Genomic DNA, 20,349 nt, shown 5'->3' with positions numbered 1-20,349 from the left:
TTCTTCTCTCTCTTTCATTCTTACATCACCTTCACTCGTGCATACAATTCTTCTCACTCGTATTTCATTTTTTCCCTTTTTTTTATTCGCGTCTTTTATATCTTTTTTTTTTGTTGTTGTTGTTGCTTGTCATTTATCATATTTGTTGCTTATCATTTGCACGATTACTCGCTCTCTCGCGTCTCGTATCTTTCGTACTACACATTTTGTTTTTTTTTTACTTCTTTTAAATCGCAGCTCCGTTATTAAAATATAATAATTTCGATAATTCTCTACGATAAAATATTATCTTCTTCTGTTTTAACTTCATCCTCTCCGTCTCTTTCTCTCTCGTTCATTCTATTTCTCTCGCTCTTGTTCTTGCTCACTTGCCTTAATCATCCACGCATCGGCTATACATATCGTAAAATATACAGGCTCGCATAATCTCCTAACCTTAGCTAGATCGCTTATACGTTGTCCTTTTCTTGACGCTTCGTGACTATAATTACGATTTTCTTTTCTTCTCTATATCTCGCGCGAACGATACAAATGGCAATCGAGTACGCAACGTGACGAAAGAGGGATCCTTCTTCGTGGTACCGGGTGCACGATAACGTTCAGGTCTCCTTTTTAACTAGTCAACCTCTCTATGAAATCCAAAGGAAACTATTGTACAAGCAAATTTCGAATTTATTACAAGCCTAAGAAATAAGAAAGATTCTACATGGAAAGATAATAAAAATTCTAAATAAAATAAAACTATTGGGCGAGTAACTAAGTAATAGCGGATTTTGTCATTAAGTGGTAATTTCTCATTATCACTTAATGACAAAATCTGCAATCACTTAATTGCTAACTCAATAGAAATTGCTCGTTTTAGTTCTTCTATAAACGGAGACATGAATTTCTCGCTCATCCGCTACCTTGACCAGACGCTTACAAACTATCCTTATCGTAGCGGCTAGACTAGCTCGAACGGTATACGCTTAAATCGTACGGATTCTCTCGCTCGTTCTGAATCGTCTCGCCGAAAAATGACAAGGAAAATAATGTCGTATCTGCCGGAGCGAAGGAGGCCTCGTCTCCTCGAGAAGGAAACGTCACATCGCGGTTCATCTTTACGCGATATAAATCGATTTGTCGATATACGGTGGTTCGTTCGACTTATTCCTCCAAGAAACGATCGCAGTCCTCAACGAGAAGCGCCTCAATTCCATGTGAATTCAAAGAAAGAGGAGTGTCGTCGCGAAATGTCGGCGTCTCTTTATTCATCGTGTGTATATACAGTGGTCACTTATTAAATCTCTTTTTTTTCATTAACTTTCGTCATTATCGTACATTTTGTTTCCTCGTTTTTTTCACGCGAAACGCAGCATCGTTTCGACTATCTGTTCCCATTCTCCAATTATCGTAGGAAGATACATTGGATGACGTAGAGGAGCAAAATGGATCGAATGCAACGACCAAGAAATCGATTTTTTGAGGGACGTATAAAAAAACGACCGAGGACACCGACATTTCCCTCGATCTACCTAAGTCTACGTTATTTACAAATCTACAAGCGAACGTGCCTCGTCTACGTTGTCTACCGGTAGGCTACTCCTCATAGAATCGAAGCATCGAAAAAATCGTCGTCGAAGAAACGACATCTCTGAACGAAGAACCGTTCGCTCCTTCGAGCAATCGGTTTCGTCGACTGCGTGGTTTTCTCTTCGTATTCCATTTTTATTCTCTGAACGTTTATCGGAATGATTCGACTAAAATCTCTTTTCTTTTCTCTGTACATTCTCGTTCGTGTCATTCCGTCTAACGCACTTGAACATCTTTCATCGAGAGAACAATATGGACCATCAAAATGGAAAACCATCGAGTCAACGAATAACATGAAAGATCGCTCGTAGGATAGCGACTCATCGACAGTATCTTTTCTTTTTTTTCATTTTTTTTCTTTTGCCTTTTCCTCGCCGTTTTCTACCTTAATGGAAAAATACTATGCAATATACAGATTGCACGCGCTGCGTGAGACCTATCTGGGGATAGGTCGATCGTCGTGGTCTTTAAGATTCGACCACGACATCTCCGCGCGCTAACGTGCGCGCACGACGATAACAATGAATGTACACTAGGGATAGAAATCTATGGAGATCGATCAGCTTGTGTCTAAGACAGGCGACTCGCCGATCCTTGTACGGCTTACATGATCTATTTACACGCGAACAATCATACGCGCCACGACGTAAGTACTCTGGTTCGCTTTATTCTCCCGTTATATCTCGCCCATATGAATATGAACGTCAGCAGAAAAAATGCATGATAATTATTGTATCTGCAGTTTGTACTAGGATCGTGTTTTTCTCGCCCTACGGGTGGTTATCCTCTTTTTAAAAGGGAAATCAGAGGACTGAACCGGGAAACGACACGTTTATCCGCGTAATAAGTAGCCAAGGTATCGAGAATCGGCGAAAAATCGGCGATTTCTCGATCCGTTGCTGATCGACGAAGAGCGTCATTGGTACCATCACCATCCGAGCTATGCGTACGTGTGTCTCTGATGGATCTGTTATTAACGTTCCTCTACGAAGATCTGTCGCGGATTAGAAGAGAAACGATCGTTGTTTGATCGTTAAAGTGATCGAAAATCGTGGGCGAAAGTGGTCAGCTCTCCCTTTCTTTCTGTCGACGAAACGAATGCCGCGGAGAGATACAAAGAACGATTAAAAAATCAAAAAAGAACATCTTAATTCTAGCATGATAGCGTAATGCTCGCAAAATGAACGCGTATACAGTATGAAAAAATGATTCGCGAGTGTCAACTTATTGTTTAATACGCGCTCGCAACAAACAAAAACGTTGTATGTAGCACCTTATATCGTATCACCAGCGACAACGGTTCGCTGTGGATTCGACGCTCCAGACGCTTCGATCGTTCCGAGCGCCGCGATCCATCGAATCTCTTCTTTCGTATCGAGAAAATAAAAAAAGACAAATATACAAAGTGTGGAACGTCCGCTCACGTCAACCTCTCCATCTTATCATACGTATCAGTGCCGTGCAACCTGTATTTCGAAGCTTATAAAAACTTTTTTTGTTTTTGTCTCTTTTATCGTAGCTAGAGAACATCAGACGGTTGAGTATCTATGTGGTAATAAGCAACAAAGATTTAATGAAAATTCTTGTTCCATTAAGTAGTAATTGATCCCTTTGCTGAAACTAATTTATCGGATTTTCCCTTCAAACGGAGAATACAAATTGTTACAAATGTTTTATTTTAGAAACATGTTTAAATGATTAGCATTACTCTGAGAAATAATCATTCTGCCGAAATTTTCAATTTGAATGAAAAATCAATATCAGAACCTTTCTACGTCCATTGACTTATATTCGATACAACGTGTCTTTCTATGAGCAAATATTTTATTGAATTTAGAGAAAAATACGAAAGGATTGTCGTTAACATACGTAATTTCTCATTTCAATTTTATATCAATATTTTTCTTGATACGTTAAATCTTTTTGTTTGCTGTAAGCGAGCAGTTCCGATGGACACAAGAATATTTCAGTAATAGATAGATAATTAGGAAGAATTATCGATTGTGCTAACTTGCTAACATCTTACTTAAACTCTACATCAAACTTTATCTTTTATAATAAAAGTTTTACTTTCATCAAGAAATGTTTGTTAAGAATTTTGAATGAAAGGTTCATTCTGAATATAGAATACTGCCTGTATTGTACATTACAAGTACATACAGATTTTTTTATTTATACCAATGGAATCATAAAAAGAATCACTATAAAACCTAAGTTTCTATTTACGAACAACGCTAAGGTAAATGAGCGACACTCGAAAATGAAGAAATTAACGTGAGAAGGTGATTCTTAATCTAAGTACATCGCGTCTTGTAAACGCCGATCGCTAGAGTATTAAAGGAAACAGCAATGAAAGTCTCAAAGCTCGAGAATCGAACTGCCAGAACAGGCCACTTCGTCTCGCAACTTGAAATTTTGTTATTTTTACGTGTAGAGTCTGCGTGATCGGGCTACAAGATTCGCACAAAATCTTTCGATTTTCTGTTTTTCAATATCAGTACATGTGTGTGATTGTATATACAATACAATGTATTGTATTTTCGCGGTTAGACAACGATATATAACACTAGTCTAACGGTTAATAATCTGATTTTACACTTACAGATATATACGCACTTAACGTTTATGTACAGTATACATATATGTATATATACTATGTATTTTCTATTTACAACTGATAAAACAGATTTTTATAAATATCTCCGTAGTTGATTTCACGTTTTTTCGTTAATGCCACTCATAGATTTATTGCATCTGTCCTCTACATATATAATATATATATATATTTATATTTATATATATATATATACATATATTTATATGTAAATGCGTTCTTTGTAATTATTCATCAATGTACGTTGGTGTGAAATCCAATGTGATCCAAGTAGCGACAAACGCAACCCGTAGGCATCAAAAAAATTAAACTATTCATTTTGTTTCATTTAACTTTGTTATACACAAGGCACAAGCCTCCTCCTCTATTCCAGTTCGAAAATTCTTTACGGTAAATATTAAACTCTCTCGGTTCTTATTTACAAGCTCTTGGATCCTAAGAAATCTCGGAAAAAATTGCACCACCCATGTGCATCGTACATATCTATCATGCTAACGCACAAATAATCAGGCATCCCTGTCAAGAACAGCGATACAACTTTGTCATTGCACGTTTCGCCTCATATTCCATCGGAAAAATATACAACACTCGCGTTTCGCTTAAATGCGAATCACATGGTCACAACAATATCCCGCGATTCACGAAAATATATTCTCCATTCATCGTTCAGCACCAAAAATGAAATACAACCCTGTGGAATCTGTGAGCGACGCGAAAGACGCAAGAATATTAATGGAAAACTATCAAATCAACAACGATTATCTCGCATAAACAATGTATATAAATGAGAAACTAGATTCGAATGGATTCTATGCTCGATCAAAAGGAAACCGATCGTAACAATGTATGCAATACATAATAACCGTAAAAAAAGACAAGATATGATCGATGTATAAATGGGAACGATCTCTTGTCCATTGTGACAATAAATAATGCTTGTGCCTTGTGGTGATCCTGAATGCCTCTCTGAAAGCTTGTATCATCGATCGCATCATCGAGCTAAGATTCAAAATTGAACTCGCTCGTTATTCACAATGTAAAACTCTAATGTCTCTGGATCGACGAATGTTTGATTCGTTCGTCCATGTATCATCTTCACATCTCGTTTCCAAATCTTTGAAAACTGGCAGACGTAACAGCTTCGGTCATGGCGTTAATGGCCATGGCGTTAATGGCCATGGCGTTAATGGCCATGGCGTTAATGGCCATGGCGTTAATGGCCATGGCGTTAACGGTCATGGCATTTCATTTAATTTCGCATAATATTTTATTGGCTGACAACAATTAAGTAACACCAGTTAACCTAATCGTCAGCTTAAGCTGTTCTCAAACAACCCCTGGCTGCATGGTCAACAGGTACGTCGTGGGGTCGTAATATCCAGCCAAATAGTAAATGTCGTTGTTGTCGTATATGGTCAGATATCTGTGCGGCTCTTTTCCCAGCTTCTCTGTGTATTCCTGAAGCGGCAGCACCTCGCATTTGTGGGAGATCGTTTGAACATCGTTCTCGTCCATGTGAGGGGACTCGAACAGGGCACCCTAGGGACATTCGTTTGAACAGATTTCATTAATATAAGAGGAAAAGTTAAAAAGTTAAACGTTCGAGGCTCGTGTCTTGCAGTGTAGAAAATTTCTATAACGATACTGATACTGATATAACAATTGTGGCATAGTGAAAGATAAAGACTGGTAGTTTTACTGTTGGGGACTTGTGTGTGGATGTGAATTACGTGGAATGACATTTTCACTTGCACTATTAGTCTTTTTTCGCTATTTTTATCTTTCTTTGATTATTTGTTCTTTTGCTTTTTATTTGCAATTGAATTATTTGTTTGAGTTTTTTTTACTGTTTTGAGATAATATGAGAATAAAATATGGAGAACGTTACGGTACATGTACATGTATGGTGTATGTATGGTAAAACATATAGTAAATGTATGTATGTTAAAAATCTTATGTGCGTGTAAAATGCTTTTTGAGAATGTGTCTGTCCTTAAAGTATTCTTTCTGCAGCGTGCTCGCGTTTATCAAACTGTGCAACTTAATTATCTGTTATCAACCACAAATTTGAAATTATTTCTGCCGACACTGTCTATCGAATTAACACATTTCTTTCAGCAGAAACAATTTTATTATAGATAACAATGTTTTCTTCGATATCTGCTTTCTTCTTATTGTTCTAACCACGCCAAAACTTGCAGAAACGTAATAATTAAAGAGATGTAAGAGTGATAACAAATCTCTATTGTTTCAAAGTATAGTGGCTGCAGAAGATATTCGCACGTCGTACTTATCATAGTCACTACATACTAATCAATTAACTCCAAGTACACAAGTAACGATATTTCGTATCGTTGAGTAATAATTTCGTATGACTATTCAAAATTTGATACTATACGAATGATATGTAAAATCTGATAGAAAGACTCTTCATTAAAGAATAGGAATAATTTTTCTAGTTAGTGTGATTATTTAAAACATCCCATGATATTCTTACCGGGTACTTCAAATTCTTCGGGCAACCCACGGTCTCCTCAGGATGATAGAACCACTTCACCTTCACGATCATATTGGAACTTGAAGTTTCCCACATGGATTCGATGCGCCCGATGTAGGGTCTATCGGGTCTGCCAGTCGACAGAAAGACCGCACTGTCACCGATCTGGATCGTCTCGCTACCTCGTTGAATAGCTCGGAAGAATTGTTTTTTGGCTCTTCCCTTGGCACCGGGTCGTCTGTAACCTTTTCCAGCCCAGCCCCACAATTGTCTCGCTGGCAAGAAAGCTGCCATTTTGCTTCGACTTTCCACCGATTCCTGTCGTTCACGCACTTTCGACTTTTTGTCCGTTTTCTTCGGTTTTTCGGGTTTTTCGGGTTTCTCGGATTTCTCGGGTTTTTCGGGTTTCTCGGGTTTCTCCTCGCGAATAGGTTCTTTGATCGGTTCCGGGGCTACTTCTTCTTGCGCTACTGGTTCTTCTTGGACTTGGACTTGGACTTGGACTTGGACTGGTTCTTCTTCGCATTCTACTGTGGCTACCGTTTCCTTGGGCAGTTCTTCTTCGCTCTTCTGCCCGCAACAACTTTCCCCACTGCTAAGAGGCATTTAAAAACATTCGAATTAAGATCGAAAAAGTAGTGTAGAGATATATTGCTTTAGTTTTATTTTATTTATTTACTTATTTATTTTATTACAAATCCTTCAATATTTTTCTATTCATTTATAAATTTCATTGCGCGAAACGAGAGTAATAAAGAAGTATGAAAGAAACATCTTCCAGTTTGATTAAATTTTTAACCCTCCCACTGCGATGCGCTCAGAAAGGAATTGCTCTTTGAGCAGCCAGCGGGACAATGGGAGATCGGTCGCGCGGATGGCACGATGCTCCGAAAAAGATACTGTGACTGAGCGCCTATAGGCGCTGTTCGCAGCAAAAAGGTTGATTAACCCATTAAGAGCTAGATAATTGTTGAAAGTATGATTTAATAACTTTAGTGAAAAATCGAACCATCGAGTTGCTGTACGGATGTTGGAAAGATAGTATAGCGTGTGCCTTGGTATATTTTGGATAGACAATTAAGTCATTACAATTTTCTGCTGTAATAACAATAGTAAAATATAGAATTTAAAAAAGGGGGGGTTATAACTGAAACACCCGTTAACTCTACGTTTGCCCTTAATGAGTTAATGTCTTATGTTTTTCATTTATATTAATAATGATACAATAAATTTCCTTGATAATAGTATTTTTAGACTGAATAAATCTTGTTGTATAACTATATTTAATAATTTAAAAAATATCAAAGGTATATTGCAATAAAATCTTTTCAATTAATTTATAGTTTATTTCGTATTTACTTATATTTACGCATATCCTACTGTCATTGACAAGAATTATAGATCTCAAATTGTTATCGAATAAATATAGATTTTTAATACTTTCAAACGGCGATTCAAAACAAACCTTCTTATATATAAAAAAAATTAAAAAATTAATCCAATGTACCAGAATTTAACACGAAAAAGAACAAACCTAATGTGACTTCCTTCGCTGCTGTGATGATTATGCCTGTGCTTGTGTTTACGATGTTTTCTGTGCCTATGTTTTCTATGTTCTTCGCAACATTTGTGCCTTCTGTGCTTCTTCTTCCCTTCCTGAGCCTCCTGCAATCTCTTTAATTTGTCTTTTCTCCTTTTCTTCATCCGTTTCCTTTCGCGATATTCTTCCAAGACTTTTGCATCTACGTCATCCACCTTCTGTCGATCCAGGGACTGTGCGTCAGTTGGGGAAACGTAACAACTCGTTGTGGATAAAACAGGAGTCAACGCGTTATTCGCATTCGTGGAAGTAGAAGGTTGACTGTTACTGGAAGAGCGTTTATCCTCCGTCGACATTGACGTTTGTCGTCGACGTTTTCCCAACGACAACAGGGGATTGGGATCATATTCTATAATTTGATAAAAAATTCGATATACATGAGTATGTTCAGATGATACAGAAATTGTTAAATACTATAAATACATATATGTGAAATTTCATTCAATTTCGTGAAAACTATCTGAGAACAAATACTTTATATACGTATATGTATATAACTGAAGTTCAAGCAATAGAAGCTTTCACCGATTCTCCCAACTAGGTATTGCTTGTGCAAATAAGTGGATTTAATCGATAGAAATTCAGTTAACCTGATACTAAATGAAAGTTTCGTTTGAATAAATTGAGTTCAATTTTATACTGTTTAGAAATACAATTTCAACGATGGTAGATTTCGTGGTGCTCGTACACAAAAGTCAACACTAATAATCCAAGAAAATTCCAAAAAGTTAAAAAAAATCCTTAAACCATTCCAATACAGTAATTTAAAATTCCCAAAGAAAAATGTATTTAAAAAACCAGTAATCTTTAGAATATCCCAGCCAATACCATAAAAATTTCAAAACTGAATTTCAAATTCGCATCTCTGAATTCAAATCTGCGTAAGTAGTTATTAGTTGTCCGAAAAGCGTCTTTCTTATACAGACACGTCTTTTACGACGATGCACCTTCATACAAACGTGGAACACAAGTCTGTGAAATGTCGCGGTGTTTATCTCGACAGAACAGAATGGATCGTACGTAATTCGACAAAATAATATAAAACAAAAAACGTTGCGCGTCTATTATTTTCTCATAAAACAAAAAAAACTTTTTGGACAACCTAATACATTAGAAAACATCCAAACTTACCGACAACTGGATAATCAGGCTGCAACAGTCTAATGTCATCTAAAGCTATCCTGCCGCTATCCCCGTCATCAAACTCCACGCTAACAAACTTCTCATCGAGCTCAGGGTCAGGTTCCGATGGTTCGACCGAGGTACCCGGATACAAGCAACGATATTGCTGGCTCCAGTAGGCGCATAATCTCGTGCCAGGCGGTAGCTCTTTCGTGGAAGTGGGACAGACCTCGACGATCTGTAAACAGTAACGGAAAACAGGAACATGAGCCCTCTATACGGACGAAAGATAGAGTAAAATAAATCAACGTTAATTTACCGCGTCTCGTAGAATCTCTTCTCTGGAATGGATGTGAGGCCTGTTGCCCCGTTCGCCGTCCAGCGTGATCGCATAAACGTCAGGCGCCTGAACCGCGCTCAGCCTTCCGGCGTAAAATAGACCACCCATCGCAGTTAAGACCCTCAACTGGTCTATAGCCAAGTGCGCCGACGTTAATTTGCATTTGTTCACATTCTCCGTCTTCTCCGCTCGGGCAGCCTTCGCGCATTCCTTGCACTCTTTGCACTCGAGCGACTTTCGACGTTTTGACTCTCTCTTGTCTCGATCGCTCAACTTATGTCGCGATGGCGATGACGAACTGGACTTCCGCTTCTTCTTCTTCGATTTCTCGTGTTTGTTTTTCTCGGGTTCGTTTTCGGCAGGTTCGGCCGTGTCCACTGGGATTTCCTAATGAATCAGAGAGTAGATTACAGTGGATGAAATATTGGTAGTGTGGCGGCACTTGACAGTAAACTTCCCAACAGTTTACGTCGCGTGACGCACGGCACAAAGACCCTATACCTGCGGACAAGATGATCGTACCGAATATTTCCAGCTAGCCTAATGACCGCTATAAATCTTAGGATTTATTTTAGCTAAGGTTCCCCAAAGAGACAAACAGTCTTTGTTTATCAATCTCGAAGTCGACCACCTATCACGGGGACACACGAGAAATCTGCTATCTCTCACGTATGATGCTTCCCGCTAGCAACACCCTCTCAAGGGCAGCTAGCATCCTTTTCCAACGACCAACGCGAATTAGCCAATAAACATTAACGTACATTTCCCTCACTTTCCGAACCAAAGCTTTTCTCAACGAATCCGATGCCTTCGCATCCTTAGACACATCCCAACGCAGTCTTCCTCCGCAGCAGCATCGCGACAAAAAGTCAGTCTATTACCGCGAGTCAACATATCACGATCGTTATACTTATACGGTTCGAGTCGAATAATTATCTAAACTCTCGACATTTCGTGCAGTCATTGTCCGCACTCGCAGCGCATCTCGAATCGTAGCTATCCAAGCTCTATCTTATAATCGCGCATTCGCGAACCGAATATAATCGCGAATCCTGCGTCAAGTGTACTCATTGACATTAGAGTGAATAAACATTTATCGTTCAATAAATCTGAGTTTTCCTTCCGACCCTATCACGACATATCACCTCAGTAGGAATGGCGTTTGATTATAGTGGAATTTGTATTTCTTGAAGAAGCGGTGAATGGTGGAAGATATATTAATTATACTACTTTCTCTAAAAAATTTTACATATAAATTCTGTATAACTTTATCTCAATTATTAACCCTCAAAAAATATCCTATTTACGTACTCTGAAATTGTATTCGTATATCTATAAGATCAATTTTTGGGAGGGGGTAATTCTTTTTCTCTTTCTTTTCTTTTCTATTAATGTCTAATGTTGAATAGTTTGATAATTGAATCTTTCTCTTTACGTTACCTTCACTGGTTCCTCCGCGATGGTTTCTGGCAATATATTTTCAGTGACACTGCTGGTTTCGTCATCTTCCCACGTCTTCACCTTCGCTTCAGCTTTCAATTTCGGCTTCATCTTGCTTTGTTTATCCAATTTCACTTCTTGACTTAATTTTGCCTTTTCCGCGATAATGGAGCTGATCACATTCTTATTGTGTAAAGGAGTTTGTTTCGCTGGTTTCGGCTTTGATTTTGTCGATTTGTGACTCTTGGAAGAAGATTTTATGGAAGATAGCCCAGTCTTGAACGGTAGTGGAGTATAACCAGTTTTTCCCACATACTGTTTATACAAATAAAATGAAATTATGCCTCATGTGTAATAACAAAATAATTATATATTAGAAAATATAATATTAGATCGTCCGGAAAGTTCTTTCGCGTTCGCCGCTCAGTGCCTTACCTCGTTCTGCTTAAGTAAACAAACCACTCTACCGTCAATCGTGTGATCATTAGTTATCCTCTGGTGAGGCAAGAGAACAGTTCTCGATGTTAGTAGAAAGTGTATTGAGTGTCTTTTGCGTGGTGAAAGATGGAAGACCAAAAGATGCATTTTCGTCATGTTATGTTTCACTGCTTTAACACGTTGACTGCCACGCGTGTTTTCAATGAAATCTCTTTCAGGCCACGCGTGCCGCAGTACCAAGCTTTCTCTGTTAGGTATTTTCATCGCACACAATGTATGTCTACAGCTTGCAGAGAAACTTTTCTACCAAGAACGAACATTGCACATTGTAAACCATTTTCGTATTACTTTTATAACAATTCAATAGTATTATTATTTCCTCTGGAATATCTTTTCAAATACCTACGACGACCCTTCGCAAGTAGTCAAATAAGCGCCACCCGAATACGGGTGATGCGGCGCTACCGAAATCTTTGCTGTCACCCGAATACAGGTGTCATGGCAGTCAACATGTTACAAAAGACAGTACTCATAAAAACGCTGCAAAGGAGATTTGTGACGTTTATGGTGATCGGTCTACAACTGTTCAAACAATCTGGAATTTAGAAGGTTTAGAGCCGAAAATTTTAATCTGAAAGATGAAGATTGCAGCGAATGTCCATCCACCACTAATAATGACCTTATCAAGACCTACCTCGGTGAAAACCCAAGGTCTAGTATTTGTGAGATAGCAGATGCTTTAAACATTCCGTGAACAACGATTCATGAACATTTAACAAAGCTTTGGTACGTTGATCGCTACGAAGTGTGGGCCCCCAGGAACTGACGGAGAGCAATCTCCTGAATCGAATCTCGACATGCGATTTGTTAATTCAACGCGACAAAAGAGAGCCATTTTTAAAGAAGTTAATTACTGGAGATGAAAGTTAGATTCTCTACGACGACACTGCGCGCAAGCGATCTTGGTCGAATTGACATAAGCGTTCCCCAACGGTAGCAAGACCTGGATTTCAGCCGAAGAAGGTGCTGCTTTTAATTTGCTAAGACTGGAAGGGTATCCTCTACTACGAATTACTTCCGTAAGAGCAAACGATCAACAGTGAAAAATATTGCACCCAATTCGAAAAACTTAAGGAAGCCGTTATCACAAAACGTGGAGAAGTGGTGTCGTGTTCCACCACGATAACGCGAGGTCACATGTTTCTTTAGCAGTGCGAACGAGACTTCTAGAGTTTGATTGGAATGTTTTATCACACCCTCCATACTCTCCAGATCTTGCATCATCGGACTATTATTTGTTTCTCTCCCTAAAGAATTTTCTTCGCAATAGAAGATTCAAATAAGTAAACGAAGTGAAAAACGGCCTCGAAGAATATTTTAAAAGTAAGCCAAGAGAATTTTGGAAAAATGGCATTATGAGACTCCCGGAGAGATGACAAAAGATGGTAGAAGAGAAAGGACCATACATTATTTCAGAAGAGTAGGAAATATATTTTGTACTTACCTCCTATTAAAAAAAACGAAAAGAACTTTCTGGACAACCTAATAATTACGTATTATATTATTCTAAAATTATAGTTCGTAATGAAATTATTTTATAATTGCAGTATTATGAAATAAGATAGAACGTTGTGTATGATAAATATAATAAAATCAAAATTCATATATCTTTCTCTATACTGTATTGCATATATTTTATAAATATAGTGTATTCAGATATATTTTATAAATATATCTGAAGCATTTAATAAACAAATCTAGAAGCAAAACTCACTTTTGTTTGAAGATGCCTATTCTTCGACAAAAGATAGCCCACCAAAGAACTTTTGCTCTTAGGTTTCTTAGCAACTATCGTTTCCGTAAGGTGTCTGACACCTCCGGATGAGCACATTAACTTCCTGGGTCGACCAACCTTCCGTTTCTTCGATGCTGAACTAGAACTTGCGATAGTAGGTGCTGGAGATGATGTATCATATCCAAGTTGCATACATTTGTCAGAGATCTGATGACATTTATTAGAAAAAGATTCTTTACTTATACACATATGTTATAGTCTCCTTAGCTTCTTATATTTAATACTTAGTCAGCCGAATAGGAGATCTCCCCGCTTTAAAATACATTGCTGCATGACCGATCGGGGAGATATCCCGTTTTGAGCTTGGCAACGCGTTCTATTTCTTTTATTAACCAATTTAGTGCTGCTGAACTTAACTGATACATTTCAATTATGAGATATTCATTCCTACTAATCTTAATGTTTAATTGTCATAAAAATATTCGAAATTTTAAAATTAATGAAATTAATAAAACGTATCACATAAATGAAGTATATCAATAAAGATCTTAATTACCATGACAATATAATCAATATATGTTATATATATATGATATATAATATTATGTTTATATATATATACTAAAATTTATATACAAAATATATATATATAATATATATATATATTATATATATATTATATATATATATAATACATATAATATATATAATAATATATATAATACATTATAACTATACTTATATATATATATTATTATATATATATTATATATATATATTATTACTTATATATATATAATATATATATAATACTTATATATATATAATATATATATATATATAAGTATAGTTATAATGTATTATATATATTATTATATATATTATATGTATTATATATATATATAATACATTATAACTATTTTTAATTTGAGCATTACAGATAAGCAATTTTTCGTCATTATTCTTTATCATTAAAATAAATCTTTTCTTATTTTCTAATGTTTCTCCTTTTTTCTTAACAATTTCTCGCGTTTTAATTTGGTATCTTAGTTCGTCAAAAATAACAGAATTGCCCTCACTTCTAAAATTTTGAATTATAATTACAAATATAAACTGTTAAAGTTTTATTAGTTTTTAATTATTTAATAGTCTGCTTCTGTCTTTTCTGTTGTTTTGTTTTTCATAGTTAGTGTTCGATTTACCCGTCCTGCGCCTTTCTCGTCGTCCTCTTGCGGCAATTTGTTTGATGGTAGTACGGTGACTGGCGAAGCAACTGGTGCAACGGGCATGGGAATACTTGGTATACTATCCAGTAATTTAATGTGGCTCCTTTGTTCACCCAGTTTTACCAAATTCACATTGCATCTTGGCATTGCTAGGACAGCTGAAGCTAATGGCTGCGGAGCTCCATCGGACGGTTGCGATGGAGATTTGTTGGGTGAAGACGTCGATTCTAGCGTAGGTGGGGATGTGAGGAGACCGTGATCGGAACTGTAAACATTATTAATAGTGGTTTATTAATCGTTTTTACGGTAACTCAATGATTTTCTATTAAAATTTTAATCAAGGTTTTTTTCTATTAAATTATTCAAGAAATCTTGCAGTAAGAAAATTATTCTGCATATATATATTTATAAACCATATTTTTTTCAAACTATAAAAATTGTCTTAGTCGTTACGAGAAAGGAACGATCCTACGTGAAAAAGTAAGTTAATAATGTGAAACAAAATCTTTTTACATTAATCTCTTATAAAGAGTTTCATATAAGACTTCGTTTGTGAAAGTATGAAGTGGTGAAATTTTGTTATCTAGAAATATATAATTAAATGCATGCATATATAATGATTTTTCAAATCAAATTTTCCCAACGCTAGAAATGGAAATTCTATGTTTCTTGTTTCTTGTTTACTACCTTAAAAAGTTCAATTTAATACATGATATACTATAAAAAATACTTTAAGCATATACATTTTAACATAAATATATGAAATAGCAAAATTTATATCTACGTAAATACATTTAAAATGATTTAATAATAAAGTATAGAATTTGACTTACTTAGAAGAATGGCTCTTCTTGCGCGGTCTTCCAGGACTCTTCTTTTCGTCTTTCTTCGGGATCAATTTAGACAATTCCTTCTGCTTTTCTCTATATTGTCTTTGAATGTCAGCCAACCTGACTCTCATGTCAAGTTCCATGGCATCCATATTCGGCCAGTCTGCGTCATTATCAATGTGCCCTTTTCTAGCGATAAACTTCTTTGCGTCTAGTTTTGCTTGCAAATTTCTATAATCGTGACAATCTCGATTTTCTACCAAGATATGTCTTCTCTCCTCATATTTGCAATCTTCGTCGTTCTCCACCATTTTATCATCCGCACACATCTTTTCGTCGTACATTTCAACATCAGAATCCGATAAATTATCATCAATAGATTCCTTGCTGCTATAAGATTCACTCCTATGATACTGTTCGTATGCCTTTCTTTCATACTCCTCAAAATCTTCTTTTCTTTCATAGTTTACATTATTGCAAGGACTACTAGTACCAAGGGGAGCGTCTTTTAATACATCATTCTCTTCGTCGGTGCAAATATCGTCTTCTTCGGAAAAATCTATACTTCCTCTCGTATTCTCAGTCGTCATAGACACAATTCTTTCTCGCTCATTTTCATCGTACTGTTGATCAAAATCATCATCTTCGGAATATGAGTCGTATTTAAATTCCTCATCTTCCAACTCGCCATCGGTTTTGAGCCTCTTGAGGTTTTCGGAATTTTCTTCCACGTATTTTCTCTTTTCCGATGTCTTTGTTTCATTTTCTGGGACATTCGCTCTGCCCAGGTTCAATAGTAGTCTACCAGCATGAGATATTTCTTCGGAACTCTCCAGATTCGACCTCCGGGGAGTTCTATCCCCTACTTCCTCCATAAATCTTTGCTCTGCCAAAGCACACAACACCCCCAAAGGGCTGTTCTCGTTGTTGTTGTGGCTGAGGCGCTCTTCCAGAGGAAAAATTATCCTGCCCCTGATAGCCGATCTCTCTAATTCAGATTTTCTATTGCCGTTTGATCTCAAGCGTTCCAACTCCTCGATACTGTTCGACAGCAATTCCAATCCGCTAATATCAACTATAGGTCTCGGTTTAGGATTAATCATTAATCTAGATTTGGGAGTTTCATTATTAAACGTCAAGGCCGCCGAATTTTCTAACGGTTCCAATTTTCCTTTTTTAGGCGTCACCGTGTTATTGTTCGTGCATTGCATTTCCACTTCACAGACCTCGGGCGGCGAGACATTCTCCTTTTTCACGACAGGTTCTTTATCGTCGTTTAACTTCGTATTATCGTTATTGTTTCTCGTGTCGTTATTATTGTTTGGGAAATGGTTTCTGGACAGGGGATGCTTGCTACTCGTAGGAGAATCGCAAGGATGTTCGGTCGTTGTTACGTAATTAGGAACATCCTGAGAATCTTTAGCCGAACGAGCATTTTCCGAAAAAGATACCTCAAGTTCTCGTGCCACTTCATATTTTTCCATGAACTGAGAGTTCTCGCAGGATCTTAGAATGTGTTTTTTCAAACCGTTTTCTAGTTTTCTCGGTGTTGTTTCTGAATGTTTCCTTGAACGAAGATTTTCTGCGTTCTTATCCTTCGAGTCGTCCACTTTTTGGGGAGTCGTCTCTTGTAAAGCTGCAGCTGCGTTCTTCTTCAGCTTCTCCACCACGTTTTCGATTCCAGGATGAGACTTTTCAACAATGTGCCTCTTGGACAGGTCCTGGCACTTTGGTTTTTCCGTGGTTGAAGTTGGTTCGCATCTGTATGAATAATCTTCATACATTGCTTCATCTGCTTCCTGTTTGATCACGACTGGTTCGACCACCTGTTCGTCACAATCGATGTTCGGCATATCGAACGACTTCACAATGATCTGTGGACGCGGAACGATTGCCTGCGATCGCTCGTCCCTGCTCTTCTCACAACTTTCGTAATTCGGATCGATCTCCATTTTTGATTCTTTCGGATCCTCCGATAGTTTTGGACTTTGATTGATTTCTGGCGTTTCGACCGAAGAATTTGCATGTTTGTGCAACTCAGTCGCCGACATTTCCTCTGGTTTAGGTAATTCGGCCTGTAAAATGTAACGTGATTGTTATTGAAAGTTGTGTAAAATTGATACTTTGTAATTTCTTATCGGTCGATGAAATCGAATGATTTTAACACTTAGCCAACCGAATAGGGAGATTTTCCTTCTGCGAAATACATCGCTGCGTGACCGAACGGGGAGATTTCCTTTTCTGACTTTAGCAACGCGTTTTTTTTTTTTTTTTTATTAACCAATTTAGTGTTGTTAAACTTAATTAAAAAGATGCACTATCAGTTATTCGAACGATATCACAATGGAAAAAATATTAAAATGCATTATGAATTTTTAATTAAGTTCAAATCGTATTATTTATCTTTAGTCATCTTTAATGTTTTTAATTCTACCTATATTTTTTATACTTTTAATATATACTATCAATTTGATGTTTTGCATAAACAATATGTAAAATCATTAAACAAAATTATCACCGCAAAATATAAGTGACCACTTAAATAATTTTTAAACTTCTTTGTTTTTTAAATAGTGAAAATTAATCCTCGATATTTGGAAAAATGCGCGCTGGACAGCGTATGGGTTGACATGTCCGAACGCGGTGGAAGCGTATAACTCGCTGTGGCGCGCGCGGTTGGCTAAGTGTTAATAATTACATTGCATTTGGTTTATTCTTTTCATAAAGAGTAACGTTGAGAGACTCATGGTCTCATAAGATATTTCTTATTTAAGTTCAATGATAGTTATGAAATAATCAATTTTATCTTTTATAAGCGTTATATGTTCATATAAGCTAAACAGTGTGGTATAAAAAAGTTACTCTTTCCATTTTTTTTTCATTAATATCGAGAGTTGACTATCGTATTATATATATTAACAAATAACATTATTTTGCACATTAATTTTTTTCATCTAATAATCAAAAAATTTTATACTTTTCTTTTTTATCGATATCGAGCGTCGACTGACTATCACGCGATATTTTATACAAGAAACGAAAGATGTTTCTCTATATGTCGATGTCACTGTTTCGTTAATATAATAACATATAATCGAATTACTAAACAAGTGACATGTTAAAAACCTCCAATTTTCAGGTATAATGTATTATTCTATATTATTGTTTTTACTTTATATCTAACAAAAAATACGTCACATATGCGTATACAAACAATATTTTGTTAGTGATCCTCGAAAGCTAAAAATCATTCAATAATGTAAAATATTATTGAAAATATTATTAATCTAAAATAAAGTAAAGCGCAGAAGAAAAAGAAGAAAATTATTCATTACTAAATAATTATAATTGATCATCTTTTACTTTCTATAAAAAAATTTTCTATAAAAAAAAATTTCCCGAAAAATATGGTTTTCTTAGTTATGCCATTCTTCTAATAAATCAACGATGACGAAAATCAAATAACACTCGCAGCATAAAATTTCATATTAAACGTGAATTATCATTATAATCAAATATATTACTCCTCATAAAGAAAAACAAGATGTTACAACGCGAAACTTCTCGATCTCCAAAAAAAAATTCGCGGCAAATTAACATCTTCGCCTAACGTCGAAAAACAAGAAACAGAAAATTATTTGATTCTTACCTCGCTCTTTTCATCGGCAACCTTCGTATCTGGCTCTTTTTCCTGTTCAGAACCCGCAGTTTCCTGCGCGTAATTCTTCTTCCTGTCTCTGAGTCTATCCAAGGAATGATCTCGTCTTCTGCCAAAGAATTCCAAATTCTCGTGAAAACTATCGCAATTTTCTTCAGTTATTTCAATAATTCTCGAACCAGTTCTCACATCTCGGCATGATATCCTATCCTCGGCAAACTGTTGCTCGCCTTCCTCCTCCATGTGATTTCTATCATCATGTTCCCTATCAATCTGCCGTGTAACCACGTGTTCGATCGTTCTATCGATCGACGTGACGCTTCTACACTCCTTCGTGATAGAATATTTCGGGCAATCTGCCATGTTGATAACAGTATTTTCCGCTTTATCCACTTTACCCACTATGCTACAGACCGCTGGATTTACGGTTGTTGTTGTGGTGGTTATTCGAACAACGTTGCACACCTTCTCCGGCGAGGCAGCCACGATCTCGAAGTTGGTCAAATTCGTCAAGTTGGTAGTGGTAGTGGTTAGGTTGGCAGAATTCTGTAGTTGACAGGGACTCAAACTTTGTTCCTGTTTAACGGATGCCTCGATCAAAGATTGCTCCTGATCCTCGGATTCCGGTGCGTCCGTCTGATTCGACGCGTCTTGTACGCCTACTATCGGCGCCACTTCAGCTGGCTCGATTGCGTGGATCGTCGTCACCTCTGGCGGCGGCGTCAGACACGAGACCGGTGAGGTCGCCTTCGACAGAAACGAATTTCGCTGCAACGCGCAGGATATTCCAGGATCAAATATTGGTGAGTTAGGAAACGGCGAATTTCGGCAAAGTTGGACCAAGCTGGGAAATCGAACTGGGTCAACAATTCCGGACAACTGCCTCGAATTGACTACTTCGGGGGTTTTCAACCGCCATTTGAATCTTTAGGGATCGTTGATTGAATTGATATTTGAACGTAGTATGCGGCACTGATTAAATCTATATTTCTTGACCATTATAATGGAAATTATATACGTTTGTAAATATTAGGCAATGCACTTGTAATTTCATGTTTTCGAGACATTTGCACGAGGAGAGTTAATATGAATATAAAATGACATCGTTTTGCTTGTATTTATAAGCGTAATAAGAAGTATAATGCATATCCGAGGCGATATTAATATGTTAGAAAATTATTTGATATAGTTATTCCCATACTTATGAAATTTTCTGA

The 20,349-nt window shown here is 36.8% G+C and overlaps 1 protein-coding gene across 1 annotated transcript in view; it reads right to left on the bottom strand.

Moving 5' to 3' along the window:
- Positions 1–5,379: 5,379 nt before the first annotated feature.
- LOC117212753 overlaps positions 5,380–20,349 on the bottom strand; it is a 106,680-nt gene continuing 91,710 nt past the window's right edge. Inside the window, exons 12-21 of the mRNA XM_033457780.1 lie at positions 19,124–19,900; positions 15,478–17,549; positions 14,621–14,909; positions 13,398–13,625; positions 11,186–11,500; positions 9,725–10,132; positions 9,415–9,643; positions 8,218–8,632; positions 6,684–7,278; positions 5,380–5,725 (exon numbers count right to left, since the gene is read on the bottom strand). Of these exons, the coding sequence (XP_033313671.1) occupies positions 5,513–5,725; positions 6,684–7,278; positions 8,218–8,632; positions 9,415–9,643; positions 9,725–10,132; positions 11,186–11,500; positions 13,398–13,625; positions 14,621–14,909; positions 15,478–17,549; positions 19,124–19,900 (5,541 nt within the window). The 3' untranslated portion in view covers positions 5,380–5,512. The remainder of the gene's footprint in view (positions 5,726–6,683; positions 7,279–8,217; positions 8,633–9,414; positions 9,644–9,724; positions 10,133–11,185; positions 11,501–13,397; positions 13,626–14,620; positions 14,910–15,477; positions 17,550–19,123; positions 19,901–20,349) is intronic.

The sequence above is a fragment of the Bombus bifarius genome, unplaced genomic scaffold (genome assembly GCF_011952205.1).
Source record: "Bombus bifarius isolate JDL3187 unplaced genomic scaffold, Bbif_JDL3187 scf7180000008366, whole genome shotgun sequence".
NCBI classification, from domain to species: Eukaryota; Metazoa; Arthropoda; class Insecta; order Hymenoptera; family Apidae; genus Bombus; species Bombus bifarius.
This window is presented reverse-complemented; position numbering and strand designations above follow the sequence as displayed.